Source organism: Chiloscyllium plagiosum, chromosome 16 (assembly GCF_004010195.1).
Source record: "Chiloscyllium plagiosum isolate BGI_BamShark_2017 chromosome 16, ASM401019v2, whole genome shotgun sequence".
Classification (NCBI taxonomy): Eukaryota; Metazoa; Chordata; class Chondrichthyes; order Orectolobiformes; family Hemiscylliidae; genus Chiloscyllium; species Chiloscyllium plagiosum.
The window spans coordinates 38,648,911-38,669,007 of record NC_057725.1 but is presented as its reverse complement, the minus strand read 5'-3'; the positions used below and the strand labels follow the sequence as shown (position 1 = coordinate 38,669,007).

The following is a 20,097-nucleotide window of genomic DNA, read 5'->3' as shown; positions in this document are numbered from 1 at the left end:
TACTCTATGCTACTTTCTCCCCACCTCCACCCTCCTCTAGCTTATCTCTCCACCCTTCAGGCTCTCTGCCTTTATTCCTGATGAAGGGCTTTTGCCCAAAACGTCGATTTTACTGCTCCTCTAATGCTGCCTTAACTGCTGTGCTCTTCCAGCACCACTAATCCAGAATCTGGTTTCCAGCATCTGCAGTCATTGTTTTTACCTACCTGATTCAACATCTTGTCATATGGCTTGATGTCAAACTTGGTGTTAGAATATTCCTATAAAAATCCTTGGGAAGTTTCAGTACATTTATAGGCACTATGAATATAAGTGGGTGTTTGAAACTAATATTTTGTCAGATAGATTTTCAGTTGATCTTCCTCTTTTCCCCAGTTTCTCACTGTTTTGGTTGATGTGAAATAGGATTGAGGAGTCAAATGGCCTACTCCTGATCTTAACTTGTATGTTTGTATAGTTAAATATTTAACTTTCTGCTGAATGTTGCACATCGGTGCAAAAGACAAGGCTGAACCACATTCAATCATCTACAACCAAAAGTGACAATGTGAACATTTGGCTCAACCTTCTCCTGTGATCCCCAGTATCACTGATGCTGGTCTTCAGCCAATTTGATTGATTCGAAATGATTTAAAGGAACTGCTAAAGACACTGGATGCTGTAAAGGCTAACAGCCCTGACAACATCTCTGCAATAATACTAAAGCTAAGTGCTCCAAAACTACCTGAAGCTGTTTCCAAGCTGTTCCAGTACATTACAGCATAGACATTATCCAGAAATATGAGATTTGAAATCCAGTCCACAAACAGGACAAATCTAACTCAGCCAGTAACAGCCCCATTAGCCTCCTCTCAATCATTAAATGGTGAAAGTGTCATTGACAATGCTTAAAAAGCAACACTGATGTAACAGTGACCTGCTTACGATGTGTCATCTGTGTTTTGCCAGCGCCAGACTAGCTCCAAGGTTTATTGTAGCCTTGCTGTAGATGTGGATGGAAGAGAGGACATGAAAGTGACTGCCCTTGGAGTTAAACAGCATTCAGCGGACAGAAGGCTAAATCTGACATCAAGGGTCTGAGCAGAATTGAAGCCAATGAGAATTGGGGAAAGTCTCTCTCTCTCTCTCTGGTGGTCAGATTCATATCGAGCATAAAGAAAAATGCTTGTGGTAATTGGAATTTGATCATCTCAGTTCCTGGACATGGCTGCAGCAGTTCCTCAAGGTAATGTCATCAGCCAAAACATCCTCTGCTTTTACCATCTTCATGATAAGATCAGAGGTGGATATATTCATGGATGATTGTGCAATGTTCAGCGCAAGTTGTGACTCTTCAGAAACGGCAACAGTCCATGTCAATATGTAGTAGGACCCAGACAATATTCAGGCTTTGCTTGATAGAAGGAACATTGACATCACGCAAGTGCCAGCTCCAATGAAAGACAATCTAACCATCTCCCCTCCTTTGTATAAAACGACATCATCAACATCCTGGGAGTTACTATTGAGCTGAAGAGGTCAGACATTAGGAATTCTGAGATGAATAATTCACCTTGTGACTCCCCCAAACCTGTTCTTCATCTCATCATTGTCAGCTGTCCCTCAATCGAGGATGGCACCTACTCAAGTTTGTAATTTTCTGCTTCAATCTTCAGTTGACTGAACAGGTTGATTCTTGACCAATCTGTCTTTATGCCCATGAGTCAGGACGTCCCACAAGGCAATAGATCTAGACAACAAGATTTGCTTGCTTTCCTTTCTTTCTGCACCAGTGTGCCTCCTCATTAAGATGTTTAGACTCCAAGCATGGTGCAGTTTGATGGACGAGATATTGCCCTTGTAAATGATTGGTAAAAAGTTCTACTCCGTTATTAAAGTCAATGCTTCTGTGCATCAAGAAGAGCTGCAGAATGTCTTTATAGTGTTTGTGTTGTCCTTTCCTGAAATGTTGACCATTTGAGAATTTAGCAAGTAGGAGTTGGTCGAAGAGATGCTTCAGCCATCTGTGTGCAGTTTGTGGTAGCTGGTTTTGAAGGATTTTTCCATGAATATTTGTCAGGCTGGCTTTAAGTAGGACACTAACATTTGGTTGCAATCCTCCCATCAAATCCAGAGAATACATCCGAGGCATTGTCGGTGGAATCTCTCTAACACTTCTCTGTGTCATTGATGCACAGTTCCAACTGCATCATAGGAGTGTGGTAACGACATCTGTTCTGTACACAAGAGCTTCGTTGGCTTGTAGAGGTCATTATTGTCAAAAGCTGGCTGTTGTAGTTTGTACAATACGCAGCTGGTACAACTGATCTGGCATTGGATCTCCTTGTTGTTAGAGATTGTTTGGTACATAAGAATTGCTGTTAACTGTGCTAGTGTTTCAAACAGAAAACAAGTATTATACAACACAGTTAATATAATAAAACATCCCAGTTCACTTCACAAGAGTATAGTCTCTCTTTTTCAGAGCAGTGGCTGTCAACTGATCTCCTATAGCATATGTGGGAGGTACAATCTTTGACTAAACAGTTCTGGGTTGGTCTGAATTTTATCTAGCACCAACAAGGCTCAATGGAATAACCTCTATCATCCCATATGAATGTGATTGAAGTAACACTAAAAATGTTGGCAATATCCAGTTCAAAGCAGTGCACTTTATTTGCTTTCCATCCCTCACCATTATTCTCTTCCTCTATCACTGACAGCAGTGTGCACCATATACAAGATGCACTGCAGCACTTTGTAAAGGCTGTTTTGACCAAAACCTTTCAAATGTCTTTCATTGCCAACTTCTATCACTATGAAGGACAAAGGCAGTAGAACCTGCTGCATTCCAGGAAAGAAAAAATGTCTTCAACTGATAAACCATCAGAAAAATCCTGTGACTTGTATGCATCTGTAATCCATATAAAGGTTTCAAATAGTTTGGAAAGCAAATCCATTGCTGTGCTTCTATTTTCTCCAGGCGATTGACTGAAAATCACTGAAACTTAACTGAGTAGTGATCTTTGGATGTGCAAGAAGTATAATCTCAGAAATTGAATCCATTGTTTAACAACTTGGTCACCGATTTCCACCAGCTGTTGATTCAAACGGGGAGCTTTAATTTTGGCTTAATTCAAGAAAAAAGCAGGAGAGCTGTTTAACAAAATACAACCCGTATTGTAGAATGCACCCTTTAGATTATGCTGGTAACTTGATGAATGATTCAAGGGAGTTGCTGTGTACTAATGCTACAGTGTAAGCCCACTGTTTATAAATGTGAGAGTGTGTCTGAGGCAGTGTATTTATGCTTCAAGAACATGTGACCTGTGGGTTGATTATGATTTCAGACTTAGAACCTCCACAAAGAGAAATTTGCATTTTATTGATGCCTATGAATTGAGTCAAAGCAACCACCGTGGGGGAAGAAAGGACAACTGTTGAAGCCATTCTAAAGCATTCAATTCACTTTTTTCATGCCTCTAAATCATACAATTTATAAAATGTTTCTTAGCAATAAATGGCACAAGAGTATGTCAGTGGTAAATGTTTAAAAAATGAGATGTATTTAAAAAAAAACTGCATTTTATGTTGCCTCTGGGCTTGATACAATTGACTCAATATTGCATTGAACTTGTGGATTGCATATGCTTCGTGATGCAGTTGCAGCATTCTGTCTGTGTAAGCTTAAAGCTGAGTTCACCACATGTCACTAAACAATGCCAGGACCATTGGATAGAGAAAATAATGGGTCAGAATGGGAAACCTTTTCAAAATGAATTTATTCATTTATAAATAAATCCATTGCGGTTTGGTACTAATTTTTGTCTGACTACACTCCTGTGAAGTGAATTGGGATGTTTTATTATACGAAGTGTGTTGTATAATACTTGTTTTTGTTTGAAACACTAGCACAGTGAACAGCAATTCTTATGTACCAAGCAATTCTATGTATTGAAATCCAAATTCACAGTTTCTCCCTGATGAAAGGTGAATTGCTACATGATACAGTTTTATCTCCATCACAATGAATGGGTTTTAACTTGATGACCCATGTTAATGATGATCCATTATTGTCTACAGAGTTTAGATTGAAAGGTTGATGCAAGTTAATGAGACGTCATCTTTCCTCTGCAGGTGACCAGGGATACTGAGGGGATTGGTAAGGATGACTGCCAACAAAAATGCCAGCGCTAATCACACAGCTGGAGCAACCAAAGCAGCTTGTGACACGAGCACCAGGTGAGAGATGTGTCCCAGGCCGTCATCTCTTTTTAAAAAAAAATTCTACATTAAATAAGGAGTTTGCAATCTCCAAAGGAAATATTGCACAAATTTTCTCATTGCTTCAGCATAGTTTCTCACTGCCTATCTACGCTGTTATCCAGGGAAATGCCAGAATATCTGTATGACTTTATTGTCCAATATTCTTTGTTCTAGCATAATTGCTTTCCAGCTATCGTGTTTTCATGGCCCTAATAGGGCTTTCTATGCAAAATGTTAATTGAATGATTCACCAGTTAAAAGTTATCTTGGGCCATGCAAGATTTTCTGAAAATAGTCTCATAATGTAGGAAAATGTGAAGTTATGCACATGTATAAAGAGGAGCTGAAAATTATTTAAGTGGAGAAAGACTTCAGAAAGCTGGAGCACAGAGGGATTTATGGATATGTGTGCATAAATCACAGAAGCTTAAAAGACCAGTAGAAAATATGGAAAGAAAACTGAATCTTGGTTGTTATTTCAAAGGGAATAGAGTGTAAAAGTAGGTACGTCTTTCAAAAACAATGCAATGGTAGACTTCAAGTGGAATGCTGTGAATGATTTCGATCCCCTTATCTAAGAAAAGAGACACTGGCATTGGAGGCAAAGCAGGTTCACTAGGTTAGTCCTGGCTATGAAGGGATTTTCTTTTGCAGAGATGTTGGACTTGTACTGATTGAAGCTTAGAAGAATGAGAAATGACCTTATTGAAACATACAAGATTCTTAGGGGTTTGACAAGCTAGATGCAGAAAGGTTGTTTCCATTTTGTGGGAGGGTCCAGGACCAGAGGGCATAACCTCAAAGTAAGAGGTTACCCAGTTGGGACAGAAATGTGGAGGAATTTCTTCCATCAGAGGGAAATCTGTGATATTTTTTAACATAGAGAGCTGAGGAGGCTGTATTGTTAAGTCTGTTTGAGACTGAGATAGAACAGATGTTTAATCAGTAGGGGAATGCAGACTTCTGGGGGAAAGATAAGAAAGTGGAGGTGAGGATTATCATCTCTACCATGACCTCATTGAAAGGTAGAGCAGATCAATAGGCTGACTTGCCTACTTCTGCTCCCAAATCATATAGTCTTATGATTTCTACCATGAGAAATTCCTCCTTATTTCTGTCCCAACTGGAAGTCTTATGATTTCTACCATAAGACTATACGATTTGGGAACAGATGTAGGCAATTCAGCCTACTTTCAGGGGATGACACAGTGGCTCAGTGGTTCGCAATGCTGCCTCACAGCACCAGGGACCCAGTGGAATTTGCACATTTTCCCCGTGTCTGCGTGGGTTTCTTCCGGGTGCTCCAGTTTCCTCCCACAGTCCAAAGGTGTGCAGGTTAGATGAATTGACCATGCTAGATTGCCTGTGGTGTTCAGGGATGTGTAGGTTAGGTGCATTAATCAGGGGTGTATAAATATCGAGGGGTAAAAAAAGTGGAAACAGGCCCTTCGGCCCAACCAGTCCACACCGATCCTCCGAAGAGTAACCCACCCAGACCCATTTCCCTCTGACTAATGTACCTAACACTATGGGCAATTTAGCATGGCCAATTCACCTGACCTGCACATCTTTGGACTGTGGGAGGAAACTGGAGCACCCAGAGGAAACCCACACAGACACTATGAGAATGTGCAAACTCCACACAGGCAGTCACCCAAGGCTGGAATTGAACCTGGGACGCGCCCAATGGGGAATGGGTTTGAGTGGGATACTCTTTGGAGGGTCAGTGTGGACTTGTTGGGCCGTAGGGTCTGTTTTCACGCTGTAGGGATTCTATGAAATACGCTGTGATCACCATCTGAGTAAATACAGACACAAAATACAAACATAAGCAGACAAAGTCCAAAACTTCAAGAACAGCCAGTACTGTGAAAATAGAAAATTCCAGAGAAGCCACAACAAAACTAAATACAAAGAGACAAAGCAATAATTAAACAAAATTATCAGAATGCTCCTCAAAATAAAAAGAAAACAACATTAGTATGCAGCAGCGGTGACCTCAGTGTAGAAATCAGTTAGGTAAACCTGGATATATAACCGAATGTTTTTTGAGTATAAATCCGAAAAATCAGCTTTTGACATTTACTTCTCTGTTTCAGATGGAACAAACTTTCACAAGCAGTGAAGTAAAGCCTACATCCCTAACCTACTCTTATCCTGCCCATTGTCTACTGTTTACCCGATTAAATTCTGCATTATAGAAGTTACTTTGGTTATTGCTCAAACCACTGAAGTTTAAGTAAAAAAAACTGTTGGTGAACTGGAGTTTACAAAATGGAGCTCGTGACATAGGTATTTAGAATACTCAACATAAAAGATACAACTGTAGAATGTAGCTATTGGGTGTGGTCAGAGCAAAATAAAACAGGCATAAGCAGATTAGAGCAATATTTAATTTCTAAAAAAAAATTACAGTGATTAGAAGAGAAAGGACATGGAGTAATCAAATAATGTCAGAAGAACTATCAAAGAATGTGAATAATACTTCACAGTTTAACTGTAAATCTCAAACAGTGAATAATTAGTCCTTTGGTGGTACAGAACTAGAGTATAGTAGAAAAAAGACAATTTGTTGAGTTTTTTGGCTCGCAGTCATCAGGATAATTTGCAAAAGAATTACCAAGGCAAAGGGAAAACAGCATTTATATTGCATAAGAAGAGAATACCAAAATCTCAGTGGGCCCCTTTCCGTTGATTCACCATGCAAACTTGATTCTGATGTCAAAGCCATTCGGTGGGCTTATGACAATCTTAATCACATCATTTCTCTCTATATATTTTGTAAACTTATGAACAGATCTAAGACCATCATTATTTGGTCCTGAAGAGTGACCAGGCAGTTAAGGCATGTCAAAGCTTTGAGCAACAGGTCACCTCTTCCACGCTGCTACTATATTTGTCAATAACAGGATGCTGCTGTTAAGCAAAAAGGATCATTGGCCTGTTGCAGTAAATGAGTGTACAAATTTCATTGCCTGTGTGATGTCTGCTATGCAGGCAGTATGTCCGAAACACTTTCCTGTTGTATCCCAGCATGTCCCTTTGAAAGTTCATAATAAGCAAGGTACTGAACATACCTAATCAGCACCTTCTTGCAAAACTCTAAACAAGTGTCCAACATTAGATATGTTGTCCAATTGTGAAATTGCATTCTAAATTATTGTGAACGTGCAAAGAATTAGGCTGACATGCAACTTAGGCTTGTCAGCTGGGCTTAAAGTGTGCTGCACTTGCACATACTGGAAGCTGCAGATGTGAATGCAGTGGGCCCAGTACTTTGGAGACTGACTGATGAGTGCAAATTGAAAGCCTTTGACAAAATGTCTTTTTTTAAGCATTATTCAGTGCATAATTGTTATGTAAACCTTGAGATGCAGGAATGGTTGAGAACAATTTATTTGTATCTTCTTAGAGAACATACGGTGAGTAAAGGGATTGGTCTCCCTCTATTTGAACAGTCTTTTCTAAACAGCTGTGGTCATGGTAGTTGTTGAGAATGCTTGTACTTAATGTGTAGTTGACACGTGATGATTACGAGAATGGAATTATAGCTCCAAGGGATTTGTTAATGTACATCTGCTCAAACTGGCATTTTCACTGCGTCAGGGACAACTTGTGCGAAATTCCAATATTCAGGCAGAAAACTGAGTTACATACAGAAGTGTAGAGATATGCAGGCCTTGTCATGTTACACCAAATTATTCTCCAGTGATAATTTCCACATAGGATTATTAACCTTGCAGTAATGGTGTTACGTTGTATGTGAATAGTATTAACTAATGTTTACTGGAATAGATGCAATCAGGTTCAATAGTGTGGTGGTAAGTTGAATGAGAAATGAGCATGGATGATGTCTTTTTCAAAAAAAAAAGTCTCAAAATAGAAATGTAAGTCTGTGGAAACTAGCAAACATTTTAGTAATGAATTTCACATCATTTAACCAAATGATACTGAACAAACCTCAACTTCACCAAGTATTTTCTCGCAAAGCAATGTACTTTGCAGAAGATTTGATGATGGATTTTTACTCAAAAAGAAAGATTTTGTTTATTTAAGAGATCTTTATATCATCTGATATAGCTTAGTACTTCATGGGCAATTAATTACTTTTGGACTGTAGTCACAGTTGATAGTAGTCAAAAACAGCCAATTTCCACTTAACAAGTTTCCATAACCACCGAAAGAGGTAAAGAATGGATAATTTGTTTTAGTTGATCATGGAGGGAAAAAACTAATGGTGAAAAGAGTTAGAAAATATTAAAGTTGATAGCCATCTAATGTGTCTTCTTAGGAAGCATACTGTAAGTTCAGGGGACTTGTCTTATTCTATTTGAAGTCATACAATCTAAAATATTTTCATGAAAGCATAAGAAGTAGATATTTAAAAATAAGTCGACCATATCTTAATTATTGTTTTAAAAATCTTGAGCATTTCAAAGGGAATTTGGACATAAACTAGTATGTGATTGGTACCTGATGGTTTAGTCTTGTTCCCAGTGATTTGTTGGCTGAATGTATATTTAATATTACAACAATATCAATTAGAGATTAGGTGGTACAGTCGTTAGTGCTGTCTTTATTTAAATTTTATGTTTCAAGTTTAAACTCCACGCAGGTTAATAGGGCAACCATCTCTGGTTTCTCATTTTTCCTGGCTATCTGATGTGATATTGCTAAATGAGCCATTACAGTTAGAAGCACAGAGGAGTAGCTGGTGTGTGGAATTATGGTAAGTACTTTTTTTGTGCCTTGGATTAATGCTGTTGCAGAATAAAGATGATTTTTTTTTCTTTTTCCTCCACTTTCCTAGTCTGGGTAGGTTTAAAAAAAAATCAATTTTATTGTATCGTAGAATTAGCAGCTCAAACTTTAAAGAACACAAAACATCACAAAAAGCCTCTGGCGTTTCAATACTTGACTGAATACTTAGCTTTGCAACTCGGGTACAGAAAGTCATGTGTAGGTTTGTGTCCTCTAATTTATGATCACTACAGTGCCAGAAATTCTATATTAACAGGCTTAAATAAGTTCTGTTCACATTACATATTTGACACTCGTACATCCTAAAGTTATCCAACAATATATTGCATGTTTTTTAGAAACAGAGTATATGCCAAAACAGCTCAGTATGTGTGAAATCAGTATATTCACTCAACTCAATGGATATACTATTCGTTGCGAAAAGATTAATTAGCTTTAAAGATCTATGTCATGAGGAATGCCTTAATTGTAAGAAAAAAATGAACCTTTACAAATGATCCTTGGTTATATCTACCTATTGAAAAACCCTATGAAGTTCCAAATACAAGGATAAAATCTTACCATATTCTTATTTTAAATTTGTTTTGGTTTGTTTCAGTAATGGGAATTTATTTCAAATCCTTTTTAAAAGGAATTTGTGCGGTTATGCTTAACATTATTTTTGTTGTAGAATGGAGATGAACTTGTTGTCTGGGCACATAGTTTGAATATGGCAAACAGCCGAAAACTTAGATTCTGAATGTTTATTGTGGCCTTCAGAATCCATGTGAATTTCTCATTGTCTGACCATTATTGACTAACTAGATCCTTGTCTTGAGTTTCCTCACAACTTCTTATATTGGCAAAACTTGAGACTCAACTGTTTGGTTCCTTTTTTTTTATCAGTTTTTAGTGCACGTGACCAATATAGATTTTTATCTAAAGATTCAGCTGTTACAGCTGCAAATAAAGACACTGCTTCCAGAGTCAAACAGGTTTCACTGATTTAAGGAACTTCTCCACCATTCCATGGCATGAATTAAATCATCTCTCAGATACAAAAATAAAATAAAACAAGACCAATAGCAGATACTGCAAATCTTGAATGTTGAAATGGTAATTAAGAATGTGTGGTGAGAGGCAATTTAAGGAAATTGTCACAGTTCAAACATTGATTATTGGATCTGTGTTGTAGAAATTACACATGCCAAACCGGGTAATCTTTGGATGGACTAAACCTTGCTTTTGTAATGGTATATTCCCTCAAAAGCTGAAAGCAAGCATTATCTGAGCTTTTGAAGATATGGAGTTGGCATGGTGAATATTCTTTCACATAGGTAAACATAAATATATATAGTCTTGAGAAAACTTCACATGGGGAAGACAGAAGATTACAGTTTTTTTTAGGGAGCTATTATGAATGATGATAACTACTTTTTGTACTTTAATGACTAAGATGAAAAATCAAAATTTGATCAGTTCAAAATCTATCATTACTTACTCAGTGGTGACCTGCAACCATTGGGCTTTGCCGTTAAGATGTATACCCCATTTCAGAGAGACACTACTACTTTGTGACCCTGTTTGGAGTCATTGGCCTGGGTATTACCAAGGTGGTTGATGAATCTCTGACGTCCTGGAGTTTTAAATCCACACTGGGTACTGCTTGGTCCTGATAGACTGGCTTCTAAGTAGGGAACCTGATTGACAGGCTAGGCTTCAATTTGGGTGGAGAATGCTGAGGAGCAGCCAGCAGGACCAGATAAGTCCCTACACAACTTTGACCTGAGTGAGAGGAATCTATGATCTCAAAGTTGGGGTGGGGATCTGATTTCTGACCCACTGTGGTTTCTTCCGGGATGGCTCAATCCCTGGTGATGGGGTGTTTCGTTCTGGGGAGTTCAGATTGCCAAACCTGATGTCTAATTGATACTTAACTCCAGGATCTGCAATGACGCCCACGCCTGAACATTTTGAAAGACCATGTGGATTTTGGGTTCACGAATGGTCAGAGTCAAATTTAATGTAACCCAGGAAATATTAACTGCTGTTTGATGAGGCCCAAGTCCAAACAAGAAGATTTGACCATTAGCATTTCATTAATATTGTATATTGAGTAGGAGATTGTGAAAAAAGTAAAATAAATCAAAATGCTTCCTATAAGAATGGTGTGTTTGCCTCCTGCCTCTGTAAAGGCTTGTACATTGCATACTTTTAAGGCCAGTAGCATACCAGAAAAGAACACAAACAAAATTTCATTTTAATTACAAGGAGGTATTCAGCTCCCCTATAGTTTCAGTCAGGGCCAAATTCATTTTTAAAATTCCATGGAAGTAGGAAGCTAGTAGATATGTCTTTTTAAAAAACAAAGCTATTCAAGACATCCTTAATGCCTCTTAATAAGAAACCAATCCCTGCTGTTTGCAACTCAGCACAATTTTACCTTGGGTTTACTTTAAGTCAGTTTAATGTTACTTTAATCACTGCTTGTGTATCCTTTTTCTACACTGGGGAAAGTGCATTTTAATGTATTCAAAATTAGTTCAGTATTTTAAAAGTTTTAACTGATCCAGCATGTTTTCCATATTTTGACCTGTAACTGGGTGCTTAGCAAAGGAAGTCAGAAAGTGTGGTGCTGTAAAAGCACAGCTGGTCAAGCAGCATTCAAGGAGCATGAGAGCTGACGTTTCGAGCAAAAACTCTTCATCAGAAATGGGGGACTGATGAAGGGCTTTTGCCCAAAACATCGGATGGAAGGGGGTTGGGTTGGAGGGAAGGTAGCTGGAACTGCGATAGGTCGATGAAGATGGGGAGGAGATGGTGACAGGTCGGAGAGGAGTGTGGAGCGGATAGGTGGGAAGGAAAATGGACAGTTCAAGAGGATGGTGCTGAATTGGACACCCCACCTCAATCTGCATTCCGTAGAGACCATTTTCTCTGCCACTCCCTTGTTAGGTCCATGCACCCCACCAACCACTGTCCACTCCTGGCACCATCCCTTGCCAACGCAAGTGGTGTGAAACCTGTACCCACACCTCTCCCTCACCTCCATCCAACGCCCCAAAGGATCCTTCCACATCCGACAGAAATTTTCCTCCACTTCCGAACACCTCAACTTCTGTGTCCGTTCTTCTTGATGTTGTCTCCTCTACATTGGGGAGACAGACAGCCAACTCGCAGAACATTTCAGAGAGCATTGCCAGGACGTGCCCTCTGGTCGACCACTTGAACTCCCCCTCCCACTCCACCAAGGACGTGCAAGTACGGGGCCGCCTCCACTGCCAAATTCTAGCTACCCGATGCCTGGAGGAAGAACAGCTGATCTTCCACCTTGGGACCCTCCAACCACATGGGATTAATGTCAATTTCGCCAGTTTTCTGATCTCCCCTCCTCCCACCTTATCCCAGATTCAGCCCTCCAACTCAGCACCGCCCCCTTGAACTGTCCTACTTGTCCGTCTTCCTTCCCTTCTATCTGCTCCACACTCCTCTCCAACCTATCACCATCACCCCCACCTTCATCTACCTATCGCATTCCCAGCTACCTACCCCCCCCCCGCCCCACCCCTCCCTCCCAATTCCCAGCCCCCTTGGGGGCCCCCGACATTCCTGATGAAGAACATATGCTTGAAACGTCGACTCTCCTCCTCGGATGCTGCATGACTGGCTGTGCTTTTCCAGCACCACACTTTCCGATTCTAATCTCCAGCATCTGCAGTCCTCACTTTTCCCCTTCGCTTAGTGAAGGAAACTTGACTTGCAAGAACTGTTCACTGGAGATTACTGCACAGCTAAGACTCAGACAAATTATTGAAGATGGAGTATTGGGAGCTGTACTCTGTATCTATGATATGCTAAATTTAAGATCTGATACTAAGACTTGTTTTCGCTGCATTGGTGAGCTGCTGAACTTTAGAAGGTTACCTTAAAGGGGTAAAGGCATAGGTAACAGTTTAATTAAGTTCGTGTTTGCTATTTTCTATACTTCTAGTATTAATATTGGTGCTGAAACATCACTCAACTCTTCTTTCCAAATATGTTGTTTACATAGTAAATCTCTTTTCCTCATACTAACAATAGCAAACAATTTAATTGTCAGTGCAACACTCTTTGTGAAACTAAGGCATTTCCAGTGACAGTCCCTATTCTGGATGGACTGAGATAAGTCCTTGTAGCTCGTGAGATAAAAGGCATACCAAATTGATTAAGGTCTCTGTTCCTGATGATTTAACATTGACATTTCCTGTGATCTGTGTTTGTGGACATTGCTTGAGGTTAGAATGGGATGCTCTTCACTTTAACGGTCTGGTGACAATGAACTTCAAGAGCTTCACTCACCATTGAGCCTTTTCTGAGGTGGTACATCACTAATCTTTTGGTGGATATAAATTGCTGGACCATTGTGACGCCCTGTTTCTTCCTTTAGGCACTTATCTGCACCCATGATAGCAGGATGGGAGTCTGCATACTAGCAAGATGACGTCAAATTGAGGTTGCATGACTTTGACTTTGATTTGAGCTTCCACTGTAGGCCAGGCATTGAAAGCTGCAACGTTCGCCATTCGACACTGCTGTTTGAGTCTCCAAATATGCTACTGGAATTGCTGGCTACTTCCATGCTGAGTAGACTGGGCTCCACATTTTGCACAAAGCTTTATGCCATATTAGTGTCAAACTCCTGTGTGCTGCTTGTTGGTGACAGCAGGTCTTTAGGTAGACCAGCCTATTCACCAAGGACGTCCGCGTGCATACCCAACAGCTTTTCAATATATGCCACCCTTTTTTAAAATCTCAGTCACCTGCAGCAGACTCAGTGTGTACCCTCACTCTTTGGGGAGAGTTTCTGCACAACCTGTTCCCTCGACCACCAGCTGAAGGCCACTTCTGTCTATCAGCTCATGATGTGTAGATTCTACCCTGTGAAGTATCTACAGTGTGAATGGCTCAGTGATCTGTTTGCAAGGTCCTGTGTAGACAGAGGATGCCCCTCCTTCTGTCTGTTGTGTCAGAAAACAAGAGAGCGCACTGTTGCAGATAAAATAATCTTCTCGAACCATTTCCAATACCTAGTGCAGCCAGAATACACCTTTGTTTGAAGAGGTACAGGCTGGCTTTAAGAAGTGCAGCCTAGCTTTAAGTGGTGCTAGTCTCACAGAAACCCGAGGCATCTGTTGAACAGTGCAACCACGCAGCAGTCTGATTAGGTCAGGTTTGCACACTGCTGTAATTTAAACAAACTGCATGACATTTGCATGTCGTCTGCAATGCAACGATCAGGCATCCATTATTCAGAATTCCCCATACCTGTTTCTGAGCCTTATCCAATTTCTGTCAGAGAGTTGTGGTGGGTAGCTATTTTTCAAAGTAGAGGGAGGTTAATGGTGGTGTTCACTAGCGTTCAATATAAGGATCATTGCTGCTTATGAGATACATTAATGACTTGGATTTAGGGTTACAGAACACAAAATTGAAGTTTACAGAAGATATAAAACTCAAATGTCATAAAGAATGAAGAAGTTGGAGATAGACTTCAGGAGGACACAGCTTTTTTGTGAATTAGCCTGATGGTAATATTCTATAAGGTAAGACTCTGTGTGTAAGAGTGTGTTGCTGTTGCTTTTCTAGTCTGTGTTCTCTCCGTTTTGGGCTAGTGCTGAGTTGCTAGTAAGGAGAACTTTGCAGGGCTCATGGGGCTTAGTTTTGTTAATTTTGGTGTGTAGGTTGATGCCAGTAGTCCATCTGATATTGTTCCTTTTTTGAAAGTTGTTAGCAGTTTGATACAACTGAATGATTTTCTCACATCCAAGGGAAGTTAAGAGTCATCCACATTACAGTAGGTCTAGAGTCTCATGGAGGCCAGACTAAGTAAGAACGGCAGATTTCCTGCCAGGGAGGGCTTTTATAATCATCAACGTGGGTATCATGGTCTTCATTAGACTTTTAATTCCAGTTTTATTTTAAAGTGAAATTCCATCTGCCTTCATGGAATTTTATCCTGGGTTTCTGGATTGGTCAGTTTCTACATCTTTTAGATGTCACACAGTGCTGCACAGGAAATGGAAGAACAGAATGTTTATGGTGATAAGCGGGCTGCTTTGTCCTGGATGGTATTGAGCTGTTTTAGTGATAATTAATGAAGCAACTGAGTATGATTGGGCCTAGGACACTATCCTGAGGAACTGTGGACACTTGTGCAATGTTAGTGTCCCTACCTCTGGGCGCGGAGACCTGGGTTCAGTCCCACCTGCTTCAGACATGTGTAATGCCATCTCTGAACAAGTTGATTCAAAATGTGTATCCTCAGGAACTCCTAAAGTGATGTCCTGGGCTGAGATGATTGACTTGCAACAGCCACAACCATCTTTCTTTATGTTGGCTCTGACATTCATAAGAGACAATAACAATGGAGCCTTGGCTATCATCTTGGTTGAAACCAGATGATAGGACATAATTTATGACTTTCATCCCTGGTGTAATCAAATGTCTTTACCAGCCAGTGAAACATTCTTCAATGCCTTGGAACATGTGGTTGACGTGAAAGGTTTCTTGGGTCCATTGTAATGTTAGGTAATATGGCAGCCAAATTATAAACTGCAAAATTTCACTCAAAGGGAAACTTCAATGTGTAAAAATGAAGGGAGAAAAATAACTCACTTTGCACTGTTGCAACTACAAGCAACACCAGCTGTGGCATAGTGTGTGATCCTGCTTCTCAGTCAGCAAATTTATGGCTTCTAATGAAGAGATAAATTGTTTTAGTGCTGTTGCGTGTAGGAGAAAGATGGGCTTACAATACTGGGAACTCCCATTGTTCTTCTAGTAGTCCCATGGAATCTTGTGCATTTTCCCAAGTGACAGACAGGAGCTCTGTTTAACATTTCATTCAAATTGTGAATCTCTGTCAGGACAGCAATCCATCAGAATCACACTCAGAGTATGTGGTCAAATATTTGGAATGGAACTTGAAGCCACATATTTGCTGACTCAGAATTAAAATCAAACACTATGCCACAGCTGGCATTGCTCATAGTTGCTACAGGCCATAGGGACTTTGTGAAAATAAAGCAATGTAGAAGTTTCAATTTGGATGTGATTTTGCATGTAGCCCAACATGCTACCCCTAAACAATATAAACTTTTCCATTTCAGACCTGGGACCCAAACCTAGGAATTGGGGATAGTCCTGACAACTGGCCACCTCCATGCAGAATTAGACATCCCATGCCAAGATTTCCAACTTCCATAGATACTTGGTTACATGGGCTAATTTAAGCACAGTTACTTTTCCTTTACACAAACTTTGAAGTCAGCCTATGTCCTGTGATGCAGTGGTACTATCCTTACCTCTAAGCCAGAAGGTCTAGCTTCATGTCCCACCTGTGTGTGTATCGCATATCTGAACAGGTTGATTAGAAAGTACCTTAAAAATGCACATTCCCTATTTTGCCTTTTTGGTTTTCAATGATATTTTAACAGAGTAGCAGAAAGAAAAGAACAATACATTTTCAAATGACACATACTTGTCTAACTTGTTTTGTGTACCTTAAAACAGTGTGCCAGTATGCCAATTTACTCAACACATTACTGTCTTTTTACTGATTTTTTTTTTGTCCTGAAGAAGTCTATTTGTGGTGAATTAGGAGGCAGCTTTCTGTCTTGGACCCAAGCTCACTAGAAAATTGTTTGAGACTTCCCAAATACATTTAACAGGGCATCTTTATAACCTGTAAAAATGTTGCTTTCTTAAGATCCAGTTAGCTTCTTTTTGGAGTAGGAGGGCGAGGGTAAATGTACTGAACAACGTGTCAACATCTCACTATTTTGTTTTAGAACTGACAGTTCCAATCATTGTTGAGAAGTGATCTATCGATCTGTTTTTATCTTGCTGTAAGAATCTCAGATTCTTAACACTGTTTCCAGAATCTTCCAACATGATAACTTAATCCTGAAACAATCTTAAATCATGCAACATAGCATAATATATGATCAACTTCCTGTTAGTGGAAAAAGAATTCGAAATATCTTTCATGCAGTTGATAATCAGCCAAGATAGTTCTTTTCGTGTACAGTTCCCACTCTGTTATCCCCATGAGACCTCAAGTATTTATTAACCCCTGCAATTGATGCCAAAGTTCAGTTTTCCAGGTTAAATTTCCAGAAACCAGTTTTATTAGTGTTCTTTATTATTTAAATTCATCAATCACATGCTCCTGGAGGCAGGGAAGCAGCATTTATGCTCAAAAGTGAGGTGGGTCAGAGACATCATTGCAATATTTAATGTTGATTTTCCTGTCTGCGTTTCATTCCTATGTTGCTACTTGCGTTGTTGTCATCAGCTGTGCCATGATTCGTGCATTACAATTATTTTTCCAGAGGGAAGAAACAATAATAAGTGGAAATGAACATACTGATCATAATAGAGTTTTATTTAGAGGTACATGAGACAATTTGGGCTTGTATGCATCATTCGCAAATTTTACTATTTTTCCTTCTGTGGTTGAGCTTCGTTTACCTGAACAGATCAGTGTTTGACCTGTAGGTCTTTGGAAATGTAAAGTTGGGTGGCCCATGACGTGGTGGAATTCAGAAGGTACAACTCACATCCTTTTCTTTCCATCTGTTCTGCCACATCACATAGTGGCTCAGTGGTTAGCACTGCTGCCTCACAGCGCCAGGGACCCGGATTTGATTCCAGCCTGTGGTGACTGTCTGTCTGTGTGGAGTTTGCACATTCTCCCCGTGTCTGCGTGGGTTTCCTCCAAGTGCTCCGGTTTCCTCCCACAATCCAAAGATGTGCAGGTTAGGTGAATTGGCCATGCTAAATTGCCCATAGTATTCAGGGTTGTATAGCTTAGCTGCATTAGTTGGGGTAAATATAGGATAGTAGGGGAATAGGTCTGGGTAAGATATTCTTCGGAGGGTCATTGTAGACTTGCTAGGCCGAAGGGCCTGTTTGCACATTGTAGGGATTCTGTGACTCAAAATGTGATGTAGCTTAAAGGTCAAGTTGTTATCATTTTGAATGATTGATAGTAAGTTCTTTCCAGTCATTAGTTTCAAAATTGTGCACTTCAGGAAATAAGGGAATTGATTTCTAATTGTTAAACAGCAAATTACCTTTATATCAGACAAAACATGAGTTTTCTTCCCCCTTTTAAAATCTAGCTCCTGCTTAAAGTTTGAATGAAGTATCTAGTTGAAGTTGTCTTAAATACACAAGTCCATGATGCTCCATGATTTATATATTTTGGCAGGACATTATCAAAAAAATGACTGGATAGCAAACAACTGAACAACTGTAATTGGGCATTTCATTGTTATTGATGTTTGTTTTCCATGTCATACCTGACTAAGGAAGCATTTAGGTGATAAACTCCAAGACCCGTGGCCAAGGCTAGCTTGTAATTGACCTGCTCAGTGAGTAATGGTTTTGGATGACCTTTGTGGAATTTTCCTTCCTTCCCAAGAGAAGGCCAGCTACTATTCACTGCCATTCGCTCCTGTCTCAGGTGAAACCAGACACTAAACATGTGGTAACATGTGCAACCCCAATTCAAATGTCCCAATTGTGGGACAACAAGTTATTACTTCTCAGTGCCTTGGTTGAATAATCTTTAGGAATGTCAAGGTATTTTGCAAATTAAATCAAATTTAATGGTGGCAAAATGTAATCTGAAAATGTTACTTTTAATTTAGTTCTGTAACAAAAAAGATGCATTTAGAAAAGTGCAAGAATTGTCTGTATTAATTCCTACTCACAGCATAGATGGCTAAAGAATTACTCAAAACATTGTTCAATTATTTGCTCATTCAGAAAGATTGTTAATTCTTGTGCTGCAGTAGCTGTGCAGCATAACAAATGATCCACTAATCACAGTCTAATGGGAGACTATAGGTGCCCCTCATATAGGTGAGCAGAGAAAGCTATCAAGATGGAAAGGGCATGCCTCAACGGGGCAGATCTGTTTAAAAGTTTATTGAATGAAACTTCCTTAAAAGTATTTTGACAGCTGACGTCAAATCTATTTTAGTAGAAATTAATACTACATTGAATAAAGTTATTTAAAGATTCTGGTTATAGACTAGGCCAGACCACTCAAAACATTCTTAAGCAGGCAGTCCAGACGATAACTTTGCAATGTATTTCAGTAAGCATACAGTGAAAATTACCCAGAGTAAGTTAGCTAGGTTGCCTACCAGGTTTTAAACCAGACAAAATTTTATTTGTAAAATTGCACAATGAAAATCAAAGAAGAGAATTAAGAACCCCTATAGAACTCAGTCTATCCAAACTAGACTTAATTATGCTGTTCCTAATATACACAACAATCCCAATAAGCAACCCTCTTTAAAAAACAGTAAAAATGTAACAAATGCTTACACGTTGAAGTTAGAAGAGAGAGTTTAGCAACCTGTTTCCACACAGCTGAACTCCTAACTGGTTCTGGACTGAACTGCTCAGCTAGAGAGCTGACCATTCCCCTTTCATTATACAGGTCACTTCTGAAAATGACCACGTTGGCCTGAAGTCTCATCTGTTTACATGTAAACAAAAGGCTTCTCAAAGCCCTTTTTCATCTCTGTACCAAACTAGTCACCTCAAAGGTTTTATGACCCCCTTGAAAAATATCAAGGACACAGTCTCCTTGACAAAAGGAACAGCTTTTAGAAAAAATGGACCAGCTTTGTGACCCCGTTAAAAGACATGAACCATCAATATCAAAAGATGGCTTCATTTTTAAAACCCTTCAAAACCAAACTGGTTAGTAGTCTAAAACATACATATGCACTGTACAAACTATACACATGCAAACGTGCACAACCACATGCAAATTCAGGCCGTGGCACACCCAACACCAAATACCTCCATATCTCATACAACTCTTGATAACACGTCGGCAATCATATTTTCGCGATCTGCCACGTGTACAATTGTCAAATGGATTGGCTGCTACAACAAGGTCTTTCGAAACAGTCTGGCATTTTTGTCCTTAACTTTTTCCACAAATTTCCATGGGTTATGATCAGTGTACTCAATTGTCTCAGATGCATTGCTGGTAATATAAACACTGAAATGTTGTAATGCAAACACCAGGCTTAAAGTCTCTTTCTC

The 20,097-nt window shown here is 39.6% G+C and overlaps 1 protein-coding gene across 1 annotated transcript in view; it reads left to right on the top strand.

Annotated features, from left to right (window-relative positions):
- Positions 1-20,097, top strand: part of dennd2b (DENN domain containing 2B) — a 354,188-nt gene that overhangs the window by 107,479 nt on the left and 226,612 nt on the right. Inside the window, exon 2 of the mRNA XM_043705852.1 lies at positions 4,117-4,221. Within this exon, the coding sequence (XP_043561787.1) occupies positions 4,164-4,221 (58 nt within the window). The 5' untranslated portion in view covers positions 4,117-4,163. The remainder of the gene's footprint in view (positions 1-4,116; positions 4,222-20,097) is intronic.